General features: G+C 43.5%; 1 protein-coding gene across 1 annotated transcript in view; it reads right to left on the minus strand.

Moving 5' to 3' along the window:
- Kntc1 (kinetochore associated 1) overlaps nt 1–6011 on the minus strand; it is an 80267-nt gene extending 74256 nt beyond the window's left edge. The window contains exons 1-2 of the mRNA XM_026402961.2: nt 5883–6011; nt 2646–2766 (exon numbers count right to left, since the gene is read on the minus strand). Coding sequence (XP_026258746.2) covers nt 2646–2766; nt 5883–6011 — 250 coding nt within the window. The remainder of the gene's footprint in view (nt 1–2645; nt 2767–5882) is intronic.
- Nucleotides 6012–13116: the final 7105 nt, after the last annotated feature.

A 13116-nucleotide genomic window follows, 5' to 3' on the forward strand; every position in this document is an offset into this window, starting at 1 on the left:
TGATCCTCAGCACCATATAAAAATAAATAAATAAAATAAAGGTAAAATATGTCCATCTGCATCCAAAAAAAATTTTTTAAATGCTTATTATAAATATGAAAAAAAATGGCAAATTTGTCACTAAAAAGTCAATGATTTAGGCTGCTTCTAATTATTTTTTTTAAAGTTATGATAAAAGTAAAAAACAAAAACACTACTAACTTTAATTTGGTCAACAAATATTTATGGAGCAGTTATTATGTGCTAAACATTGTTCTGAACCTTTTGCATATATCTGAAAATAACAAGATTCCCACCATCAAGGAGCTCAAATTCTCAGGCAGAAATAGGTGATAAAACAACATGATAAACAAATTAAAGGGGGCTGGGGATGTGGCTCAAGTGGTAGCACGCTCGCCTGGCATGCGTGCGGCCCGGTTCGATCCTCAGCACCACATACCAACAAAGATGTTGTGTCTGCCGAGAACTAAAAAATAAATATTAAAAAAAAAAAAAAAATTAAAGATTCATGAGAAGGTGATCAGTGTTCCAGAAAAAAGAAAAAGGAAAACAGGGTAAGAAAGGAGCTTGGAAGAACCATGAATTTTGTGGAATGGATCAGATCACTCAAGATTAGAGGGAGGGAGGAAGTTAGCCAAAGGTATAAAGAGTTCCAGACAGTGGCATAGCTGGGCAAGGGTCATCAGGTGGGGGCTTGCCTGTGTTTACACAACAGCATGAAGACAAAGGTGACTGATAAGGGAGCAGAGGGGAGAATTAGAGACAAAAGCAACAGCATGAACTGGCTTATTAACTAAAATTATTCAGCAAAAACTATCTCCACACACATGTATTAAGTTACACAGTTCACTAAATCAGTGGTGATACTGTGAATCTTGTGTTCTGATCATGGTAGATATGTTAAGATTCCATGAATAGAGATTTCTTGCCTCTACAATACAAGTAAGATTACATTTTCAGGCTGGAATTATAGCTCAGTGGTACTGTGAGGCACTGAGTTCGAACCTTAGCACCACAAAAAAAATTTATACAAAAAAAATACTTGCCTTCCGATTCCTTTTAGGTTGTCTAAATTCTTAAAGCAAATACTCCAAGTATCACCTTTCTTACAGAAATTACCACTCTTGAAAGAAAAGCTTTCATACTGTTTCACTAATTTCACTAATTTCAACACAATCACTGATTTACCCCTTAATTTATTCTTTTTTAAAAAAATGTTTTTTGGTACCAGGGATTGAACTCAGGGGCACTCAACATTGAGCCACATCCCCAGCCCTATTTTATATTTTATTTAGAGACAGGGTCTTACTGAGTTGCTTAGCACCTTGCTGTTGTTGAGGCTACGTTTGAACTCATAATCCTCCTGCCTCAGCCTCCCTGGGATTACGGGCATGTGCCACCATGCTCGGCTCCTTAATTTACTCTTTTTTTTTTTTTTTAATCTTTTTTTTTTTTTTTTTAAGAGAGAGGGAGAGAGGGAGAGAGGGAGAGAGGGAGAGAGAGAGAGAGAGAGAGAGAGAGAGAGAGAGAGAGAGAGAATTTTTTAAAATATTTTAGTTTTTAGTTATCGGTGGACACAACATCTTTGTTTGTATGTGGTGCTGAGGATCGAACCCGGGCCACACGCATACCAGGCAAGCGCGCTACCACTGAGCCACATCCCCAGCCCTTAATTTACTCTTAAATTCACATTTACAGGTGGGTGCAAGTGCATGCCTATAATCCCAGCTACTTAAGACACTGAGGCAGGGGGTTGCAAGTTCCAGGCCAGCCTCAGCAACATAGAATACTAAAATACAAAAAGGGATAAGGGTATAGCTCAATGGTAGAGAGCCCCTGTGTTTAACCCTCAGTACCCTGCCCCCACATAAAAATACCCTCATCAATGGACTGTGGTTGTGGCTCAGCAGTAGAGCACTCACCTAGCACGTGCAAGGCCCTGGGTTTGATCCTCAGCACCATGCAACAATAAATAAATAAAATATAGATATAAAAAAATACTCCCATCAAAAAGGCAGCCTATGAGAAATTGTAGCAAAGTATATTTGACTTCCAATGTATATTTTTTATTTATATATGACAGCAGAATGCATTACAATTCTTATTACACATAGAGAGCACAATTTTTCATACCTCTGGTTGTATACATAGCATATTCACACCAATTCATGTCTTCATACCTGTACTTTGGATAATAAATGCCCCCACCCTTCCCCTCCAACCCCTCTACCCTATCTAGAGTTGGTCTATTCCTCCCATGCTCCCTCTCCCTATTCCACTATGAATCAGCCTCCTTATAGCAAAGAAAACATTCAACATTTGTTTTTTCGGGAATGGCTAACTTCACTTAGAATTATTTTCTCTAACTCCATCTAATTACCTGCAAATGCCATGATTTTACTCTTTTATTGCTGAGTAATATTCCATTGTGTATATATGCCACATATTTTTTATCCATTCATCTATTGAAGGGCATCTAGGTTGGTTCCACAGTTTAGCTATTGTGAATTGTGCTGCTATAGACATTGATGTGGCTGTGTCCCTGTAGTATTTTGATTTTGTCCTTTGGATATAGACAGAGGAGAGGGATAGCTGGGTCAAATGGTGGTTCCATTCCCAATTCCAAGGTATTTCATTAGACTTACCAAATATAAGATGCAATTGAAGTGATCTACACACACTGTCAAGCAGTATCACGGATTGATCTGCTACAATTATAAATCCATCAATTAAGCTGCATGCTTGTATCTTTGGATTCAGAGAGGTCTGCGAGAGGAGAAAGCATGGCCAAAATTAAAACATTTTTATACAAGTTTCATAATAATTGTCAATAGTATCCTCATGGCCCCAAAGACCCAACTTTGAAACTTAACCAAACAGTCCATCTACCTAAGAAGTTGTTATGGTTTAGATAGGAGGTGTCTCCTAAACGTGCCTGTTAATGCAGGAATATTCAAAAGTAAATGGTTGTATTATGAGAATGGTAACCTGGCTTGAATGGACTGACTGGGTGGTAAAGGAAGGCAGGGGAGCATGGATGGAGAAGGTGAGACACTGGGGTGTCCCTGGAAGGGTGCGTCTTCCCTGTGATTCTTTCCCCCACACTCTTTCAGCTTCCATCTGCCTTGTGCCCTTCTGCCATGACACGCTGCCTCACCTGGACCCAGAGCAATGGAGTCAGCCATCTGTGGACTGAGATAGCTGATACTATGAGCCAAAATGAGCTTTTCCTCCTCTAAGTAATTCCTAGGGAGCATTTTGGTCACAGCGATGCAAAAGCTAAAATATTAGTCATTAAGTTCTTCTTTGTATGGTATATTTTAAACCCATCCAAGGTCCTAAGTAAGGAAACAGTCCTGGAGGGGTAGGGAAGAGTGAGGGATTCCCCCATACAAGTCCTCTTTTTGTAAGAGTAGATCTTATACTATAGGAGACAAAAATTAACATAAATGAGTAAACCAAGATTGGCATAAAGTTTCAGTTTCATGGCTAAGCTTGGGGAGCTGGGGGCAGGGATGATTTAACTGTGAAATGGTAGATAACCGCCCCTAGAGAAAACAATCTACATAAAGCTGAATCTACTCAACACCAGCCATGAAAATTTCTGAGGAAATGCCACACTGACTTGCCCACACTTTCCAACTTAACCAGAAAAGGTGATCTTTATGTGAAGCATACTGATTTTTTAGATACTGGCAGCTAAGTCAACATCTTAAAAAACACTATGCAAGCCAAATTTCAGTCTTCAGTTTCAGCTTCGGTTGATTAGAGCTTCCCATGAACATCTATCTAGAGGGAATTGGAATTTATGGTTGAGAACGCTCAGTTGCTTACTAGCTGTGTGCTTGTGAGCAAATGCCTCAACTGCCTCCCTGTGAAACAGGAGTAAAATAACAATACCTACAATACTTACTGCAGGGAGGTTAGATGAATTAATTCATTTTAAGGGTTTACAAGTATCTTGCACATAGCCTATCTCAATAAATGCCAACTGCTTTTAGTTGTCCCTGACACAACAAGATAATCACTTTATCTGTGCCAATGTCAAGGGTCACCTTCTCCAGGAACAATTTTTGAAAGTTCCACCATACTCGTATCCCTCTTCTATTACTTCAATCAGTGAAAAGTTACACCAAAGCACTGCAATGAAGCCACTGTGCTCTGTTTCTAGGGATCTGTCCACCTTGTTCTCTCCCTTGAGTTGTTCTTCCTTTCTTCCTGAGGCCCAAGTCAAGTGTAGTCAAGTCAAGAGCACGTTATGAGGTGCTCCTTAGACTGCTAAAACCACAATGAGGTCTCCATCTGAATTCCTACCTGATTAACTGTCTCTACCATTCATTTACGCTTAGCATATACTGACTTGCACAGTTAAACATCTTTTTTTCTTATTTTGTTTTTTATGTTTTGCTTAAAAAATATACTTTTACAGCTAAATATCTTCTATTACTTGTCTTCTGTCTGCCTAACATTAAGGTAAGACCCTAAAATAAAAGGAAAATATGTCCAAGTGCCTAGCATAAGCTCACAGTCATTCTTCAATAGAGACCCTCAGAAGTAACGAGAGGCCTAGGACAGTTCCAGTTTTTAAGCCTCCTACTAATATCAAAAAATAAAGAAATGTCTTTTCTCATTACAGAATGTGTGGTATAGCTTAAATTTTTGCCGTTAACAAATAAATAATGTAATGGCAAAAAAAAAATGCAATTTGGGGCCTGAGGATATGGTTCAGTTGGTAGAATGCCTGCCTAGCATGCACAAATCCCTGCATTCAATCCCCAGCACCACCCAGGAAAAAAAAAAAAAAAAAAGCAATTTGTTTGGACTACTCATAAGATAATTAATATTTACATATCATGTGATCCATGGTCAGCTAACAACAGAATAGTCCAACAAAAGGATGTAAGTTTAAAGCTGCATGAAGAATGACTTCTGGGGCTGAGGTTGTGGCTCAGTGGTGGAACACTTGCCCAGTGTATGTGAGGCATTGGGTTCAATTCTCAGTACCACATAAAAATAAATAAATAAAATAAAGGTATTGTGTCCATCTACCAAAAAAAAAAAAAAAAAGAATGACTTCTGGCCTGGTATGGTGATGCCTACAAGGCAAAACCCCATCTACAAAAAAAAAAAAAAAAGAACAATTTCTGATTTATTTTGTGGTAACGGGGAGTGAACCCAAGGCCTCAGGCATGGTATGCAATTACCTCTACCAATGAGCTATATTCCCAGCCCAATTTCTGTTTTTTAAATCCTGTTAGTCAGTTTCTTCGCATACATTTAGAACCTCATTTGAAAAATGTCAAAAGCCTAAATTTTAGGCCCCTTACAAATAAGATCCCCTGACCTGTCTTCCATGCTCTAGGAGACATAACTTTGTCTCTAATAGTTGGTCTCTTCTTCCTTCCTTTTAATCTTTTTCTTATTAAGAGGATTAAATAATAGCATTGACATGCTAAGAGAACTAGAGGAACCATGGGGTATACTACAGTGACAGAAGGTCAGCTGTACTTTCTTTATAAGAAATCTTTGTTCACCAACATCACCCTATCAGCAGAAATGAAGGACTAGTCTAGGGGCGTAGTTCAGTGGTAGAGTGTTTACCTGGGATGTGTTAAGCCCTGGGTTCAATCCCCACCACCTTTCTTTTTTTGGAGGAGCCCCCCAAAGAAAGGGAAAAAAGAAAAAAAAAGTACTGAAAAGGGAAAATCAGAAACTTAGATATTATCTCAATACTTAAATGAATAATAAATAAATAAATAAATAAATAAATAACAAGGACTAGGGATGCAGCTCAGGGGTAAATGGCCTCTGGGGTCCAATCTCTACTAACCAAGAAAAAAAAAAAAAAGTTGTCAATGAAAGAGTCATTGTCAAAATCTTACCTTTTCAGAGGAGATCTTTGCAAGCAAATCTACTTGATACAAGGAAGTTCCATTTTCATTTCTTGACCCTACACTTAGGTATCCACTTCCTGTATCATCACTTGTTAGCAGCTCAATATCATTCCACATGCTTCTGGAACTGAGTCAGGAAGCACAGTCTTTCCTGTGACAACATGTAAAATTACAAATAAAACTATCTTGTTGCATGGAATTCAGGTCCTTGGGAAGTGTTCAGAGTTGCCCCAGCTCCAAAGACTAACCTCCCCATCCCCCCCGAGAAGAGCTGGCCAATGGTGAGTTCTGCTGACTCACATGATCCTTACCCACCAATCAGAACTTCCCCATTGCCATCCAATGGTGAGTCATGTGACTCACATGATCCTTACCCACCAATCAGAAAGCACCCCATGCCAGCGGCCAAAACCGTTAAACTGTTTCAACCATCAGACTATCCCTGGCTCTACAAATATGCAGAGCTGCCTCAATAAACGGGCATTTTCTCTGATGGCAAGCCTTGATCGTTCTTTCATTGGTGCCAAAACCCAGGAAGGGGAATTCCTTGCTGCTCGAGGGCCCCCTCTCAAGGCTTGCCATCCTCGTCCATTCTTTGGAGCTCTGGCTCTTCAGTAGGTGAGTTCCCCTATCGGGTATCCAACTTCAGACAGGTTATGCAGGGGCTTTGACCGTGATCGTCCAGCAAACCTCTGACGCCCAATCTGGAGGAGAGGATGCACCCCACCAGGACCTTCACAGTCATGGTGGACTCTCTGGAACCCAGTTCTTGAGCAGGAGGTACTGAGGGGTGGAAGAACAGGCACTCCCCCCCACCTCTCAACCACCCTTGTCCCTCTCCTGACCTATGGGGGCCTCTTCTTCCCTCCCTGTAGATTCCCCCTAATTAAATTCTGCACACAAGATTGGCCTTACTATCAATTGGACAATCAAAATCAATGGCCCCCAGGAGGATCCCTAGATCCCGCAATTCTCAGAGATCTGTTTAACTTCTGCGAGCACTCGAAAAAGTGGAAGGAGATCCCCTATGTTGAAGCTTTTTCTCTTCTTCGTTCTCACCCCGACCTATTCGGCAGATGAACCCCCTCCCTACCGACCTCCCCCGTCAGCTCTGTCCAGCCCCTCAGGTGCTCCCCCTGACTCAGCTGACACCTTTAGTTCCCCGTAAACTAGGACTCACTCCGTAGTCCCACAAAGCATGGCCCCCTTAAGAAAGGTTGCTGGACCTGAGGGCATTATCTGGGTATATGTCCTGTTCTCTATGAATGACCTCATGCAACTAGAGTAAAGGTTGGGCTCACTCACTACAGATCCCACCACTTACATTAGAGAGTTTCAATGGGTCCTCCAGGTTTATAGCCTCATTCACCATGAGATATACTTGTTATTAGCTAATACTCTCCTTCTGGAGGAACGTACCAGAGTCTGGGAACTTGCCAGAGCCCATGCGGATGAAACTCACTGAGTTAATCCCAATCACCCTCCAGGGTCACTTGCTGCCCCAAATCAAACTCCTGACTGGGATTATAATACACAAGCTGGCATACAGAGTAGGGAGCAATTCTCCACATGTATTATGGCTGGGCTCAAAAAGGCGGTACATAAGGCGGCCAATTTCCAAAAATTTCAAGTGATTATTCAAAAGTGAGAGGAGACCCCATCAGAATTTCTGGATCGGCTTACAAAAGCCCTTCAGCAGTATACTAACCTAGATCCCGAAACCCCAGATGGCCATCATGGCCTTATGACATATTTCCTCTCTCAGAGCTACCCTGACATCCAGGCCAAACTAAAAAAGCTCGAACAAAGCCCTGCCACCCCTGAGACTGAGATCTTGGCAGTAGCCTTTGAAGTTTTTCACAACCGGGAAGAGGAAATTGAGCGCCACAAGCACAGGGCCACACACAATAACTTTCAAATGATCGCCCAGGTGCTGCAGGGTGCTTCCTCAGGTTGCTGCCCATCACCGAAACCCCACCCCCACCCTACCCGCGCGCCTGCTTCAAGTGTGGCAAGGAGGGACATAGGGCCAAGGCATGCCCCAAACCACGCACTCTGTGTAACCCTCGCCCTAAATGTCAACAAGGTCATTGGGGTTCTGACTGTCCTAGATTTTGTAGGAAGCCTATAGCCAGGGAACCCTCTAACATTTTGGGCATAGCAATAGAAGATTGACGGAGCCTTGGGTCCTTGTCCCCGACCATAACGATTAATAAACAAGAACCCAGGGTGTGTATTCAGGTGGATGGGTGCAAGGTTGACTTTCTACTTTACACTGGGGCTACCTTTGAAGTCCTGACAGACTGGAGACAAAAAGTGCCGTCCACCTCTCCTATTGTTGGGGTAGGAGGAAAGACCATCTATCCAAAAAAGATGAACCCCTACCCTCAGCGGTAGGGAAGCCCTCTACAATCCTTAAAAAGGCCCTCCTCCGGGCACCCGCTCCACATCTCCCTGACCTCTCCCGACCCTTCACCCTCTATGTACATGAAAAACAGGGACAAAGTCTGGGCGTTCTGGGTCAGGAATATGGCCCCACATTTGCACCAGTGGCCCACCTATCCAAACAGCTCGACCCCACCGTCAGGGGCTGGCCCCCATGTCTCAGAGCCCTAGCAGGGGCCATGATCTCCAGAAGGAAGCATACAAGCTTACCTTTGGCTCCCCACTAACCATCTCATCTCCTCACCATCTAAAGGATTTCCTCACTTACAAGGGGCTACAGTCACTTCCTCCTTCCAGGGTTCTATCCCTCCTCGTCTCTCCTTAAAAATCCTTCCATCTCTTTTCAGCCCTGCTCTCCATTAAACCCTGCCTCCCTCCTCCCATCTTCGCCTCACAAGATCCCGTCCACAAATGCCTGGAGGTATTAGAAATGATTTTACCCTGCCCTACCACCATTTCTGAGGGACCCCTGCCCTCTTCGGACCTCGTCTGGTTCTCAGATGGTAGCTCCTTTATGCCCACAGTCTGGCTGGGCACAATTCAGGAGCCACTTGTCAAAAGAAACAAACTTTATTTTTAAAACTACAAACGCCAAACAAAACAGCTCCTCAGGAAAAACCCTCAGAGCCCAACTGCCACCACGGGCTTCCACAAGCCTCTCCACACACCAACCACCACCTCCCACAATCCTCCTGCTCTTGAGGCTGATTGGCTAGGTCACGTGGGCGGAGCCAAAGAAGTCCCCCAATGAGCAGTTCCGTAGTCTGAAGGGCAGGGAAACAGCCCAATGAACATGACCGCAGAGGAGCCAATCAGCTAGATGTTGCTGGGGCCACTGTGAGCCAATCATCAGCTGGCAGTCTGAAGGGCAGGGAAACAGCCCAATGAACATGACCGCAGAGGAGCCAATCAGCTAGATGTTGCTGGGGCCACTGTGAGCCAATCATCAGCCGGCAGCTTGAAGGGCAGGGAAACAGCCCAATGAACATCACCGCAGAGGAGCCAATCAGCTAGATGTTGCTGGGGCCACTGTGAGCCAATCATCAGCCGGCAGCTGGAAGTTTGCTGGCAGCTGGAAGTTTGCTGGGCCCCCTTTGGCTGTGGCTCTCAACACCTTTATACATGAAGGGGTTAAAGTAGCGGGGTATGCTGTCATTTCCCTCTCATCCATCATAGAGGCAAAACCTTTCCCACCCAATACTACCAACCAACAAGCTGAACTCGTAGCTGCCACAAGGGCATGCGAGCTAGCAGAGGGAAAAACCTTCTCCCTATATACAGATCTCCCATGCAGCCATTTGGAAGAAAGGGGGCTATTGACCACCAGAGGGACAGCAGTCATTAATTCCACACTTATTTCTGGCCTACTGCAAGCCTCCAGGCTGCCTTCCCAACTGGGGATAATCCCTGTGAGGCCCATCAAACTGACTCCTCCCTTACTACTATGGGGAATTCCAAGGCCAATCAAGTGGCTCCATCAGCCGACCTACAGAGCTTTACTTCCTCTCCGCTACTTTCCGTTAACCAGGGATCTGCCCAAAGATCCCCAACAACGCTTCCAGTTTCTTCACTCTCTATTCCATTCTAGTCCAGTCCCACTACTTTCCTTCACTCCTTTTTCACCCTTTCCCCACACGATAAGACCCTCCTAGAACAGATCACTTCCGCTTGTCAGAGAACCAATACCAATACTCCTTTAAAACCTAAACCTTTCCCTTCTCATCAGGCCCGAAGTCATACCCCAACTGCAGACCAGCAGATTGATTTCACCAACACGCCCTGAGTTAAAAACAAGCCTTTCCCACTTCTAACAAGCAGGCCTCTATGGTAGTTGACTCACATAATCCCCCATTTCGAGATGCCCACTTCTATCCAATCAGACAATGGCCCAGAATTCACCTCGAAGATAACTCAGGGACTGGCTCACGCGCTATCACTCCCTTGGCATTTCCATTGCCCTTACCGCCCCCAGGCTTCCAGAAAGGTTGAAAGGACCAATCGGTCCCTTAAAGAGACCCTCACCAAGCTCACCATGGAATTAAGCCTGGACTGGGTAAAGGCGCTCCCCTTGGCTTTATTGCACATTAGGGCCTTGCCCAAGAAGCTTTCTAATCTCTCACCTTTCAAAGTCATGTATGGCCATCCCCTCATTCCTCCCGGACTGCCTACAGAACCCCTACCCATCTCTGAAACCTATGCCCTGCCCCTCCTCTTCCATCTACGCTCTGAACTCTGGCGCTATCAAGACTGGCTCCTTCCCGACCCTAGTATCTCTCAAAACCCTACCTCCTTAACACTTGGTCAACTTGTTTACTATTGCCCCACTTGTTTACTAAATCCCCCTCTAAAACCAAAATGGAAGGGCCCTGCTCAGGTGATTATGTGCACACCCTCAGCGGCCAAACTCAAACTACCTAATAACCAACTTACCCATGGATTCATATTTCCAGACTTAAGCCCGGCACTCCTATACCTTCATCAGAAGAGCCAACGATCGTCACCTGTCATTAAGTACTCTTGTCAATGCTCCCCCTCATTTCTGGCCCCTCTCTTCGCTCTATGTCTGAAGATTCAAGGCAAGTGACCCCAAGGGCCCCCTCCAGCCAGACCCCCCCTCCCACTTGCTTGAATCTGGCTGGTAGTGGGACCGTTGTTATGTTGTCCTTCTGACAAAACACTTAGGTGTCCAGAGCATGGTGACCCCTGAATAAGTGTGATCATAAGAGAGCACTTTACCAGTTGCCTTCTGGGCCTAAGGAGGAACATGTGTGTTTTGTTTACCCTCCCAGTTTCATAAGAATTTCAAGTATCAGTATTTAAAGTTGAGGTGTTTCACATAAAACCTGGAGAGATCTGACTGCTCTCAAAGGGAAATATGCTAACAATGGGCCACTGTTCTCCCTTGGCTGCCTTCGAGAAAGGCAAAGAGAGAAGCAAGCTGGTACACCCAGGTAGGAGAAAGTTTGAAGAGCAGCCTTAATACAGAGAGGAGGAAGCTAGATTAAACTAGGAATGAAGAGTGGAATTGAGGGTGTTAGGTGCAGGACAAGGTGGTCTGCAGGGCCTGCCAAACAAAGTTAGATGCAGAATGACCTGGCTTCTCAAACCCTCTGTCTGGTTCTTTATCACCCGTTTACTTCAAGCCCAAATGCCCAAGCCCCCCCCCCAAGGTTGAACACTTAACCCTCCTTGTGCCAACAAGGCAGCTTGCAGACCCAGAGACCCCATTAGATTTCGGCTATAAAAACTCCCTGTTCCCGTTCCTTCTCCCTATCATAAAGTTATTCAGACTCAGGTGGGTAAAATTTCTAATCAAGCTTTTAACCAGCTTCTCCTCAGGAATTACCAACTCCTGGCTACTGATGATACTTCCAGTCGAGACCTATGCCAAATGAACTGATGTCATCATGGATCTGTGGTGGCAAAGAATCTTAGTTGGTACCAGTCTTCTCTGCCCTCCTGTGGGGGCTCCTTACTTCCCTCCTCTCTTCCTCCCACACCGCCCCCATTTCAGCAGGAAACAGCCAGAATGAGTCAATGTCCACCTCATTTAATAACAAAGAGGGGGGAATGTTGGGACCAGGCTCCAAAGACTAACCTCCCCATTCTCTCAACCCCCCAAGGAGAGCCATCCAATGGTGAGTCCTGCTGACTCACATGATCCTTACCCACCAATCAGAAAACACCCCATGCCAGCTGCCAAAACCGTTAAATTGTTAAACTGTTTCAAATGTCAGACCACCTCCGCTCTATAAACATGCAGAGCTGCCTCAATAACCCAGCATTTTCTCCAAAGGCAAGCCTTGATCATTCTTTCAGGAAGTAAAAAGTTTTACTCAAAAAACAAGCCAAACCTAACGTCAACACATACAAACTTTGGACATTTGGACCAATAAGATAAATGGAAATAGAGCTGTTATCAGAGAACATCATACTGGTTTATACACACAAATCAACAATTTTTTTTACTTGTATGTTTATTGCTGATGGACCTTTATTTTATTTATTCATATGCAGACTGGGAATCAAACCCAGTGCCTTAGATATGCTAGGCAAATACTATACTACTGAGCTATAACCCCAGCCTCAACAATTCTCATATTACCAATGCAACCTACTACTACTTTGTGCAATAACAGCTTGAAATTATGTCAAATTTTCACTTGATATAAACCTTTAATCACTATAGCAATAAAGAGTGCAGGTTCTAAAGTCAGATTGTCTGGGATATCATAGGATCTAAAAGTCCAGATAAACTTTTTTTAAATGCCCATTAAGATTTCCACTGTATTGCTACACATTAAAAAAAAAAATGATAGGAAGAAGAGAAAAAATTAGATTCGTTTTCTGATTTTGTGCCAGAGTACATTTGAAACTTTAGGGGAGTCACTGAACCATCTCATTAGCAAAGATTTATACAATTCATATTATATTATCTGTGGTCTGAATGGAAACAGAACATTAAGATGAAAAACAGTCCCCTTATCAAGACTGGTGGGAAATAACCAGATAATTAGATTTTTTTTTGTAAGAAGTGAGTTTTAAAATAAAAATATGGGTAAGGGATATAAATCCATGGTAGAGCTCTTGCTTATCATATACAAGGCCCCAAGTTTGATCACCCCAGCACCCAAAATATTAAATGAAATCTATAGAAGTATGGTACAAGGGTGAAACAATTTTTAAGTTGATTTTTTTTTTTTATAATCACTGGCTGGTTGCCCATGGACAATTACTTTAATCTTCATTTTCCCCAATTCTCTAAACTATAAAATAT

The sequence above is a fragment of the Urocitellus parryii genome, chromosome 3, assembly GCF_045843805.1.
Source record: "Urocitellus parryii isolate mUroPar1 chromosome 3, mUroPar1.hap1, whole genome shotgun sequence".
Lineage (NCBI taxonomy): Eukaryota > Metazoa > Chordata > Mammalia > Rodentia > Sciuridae > Urocitellus > Urocitellus parryii.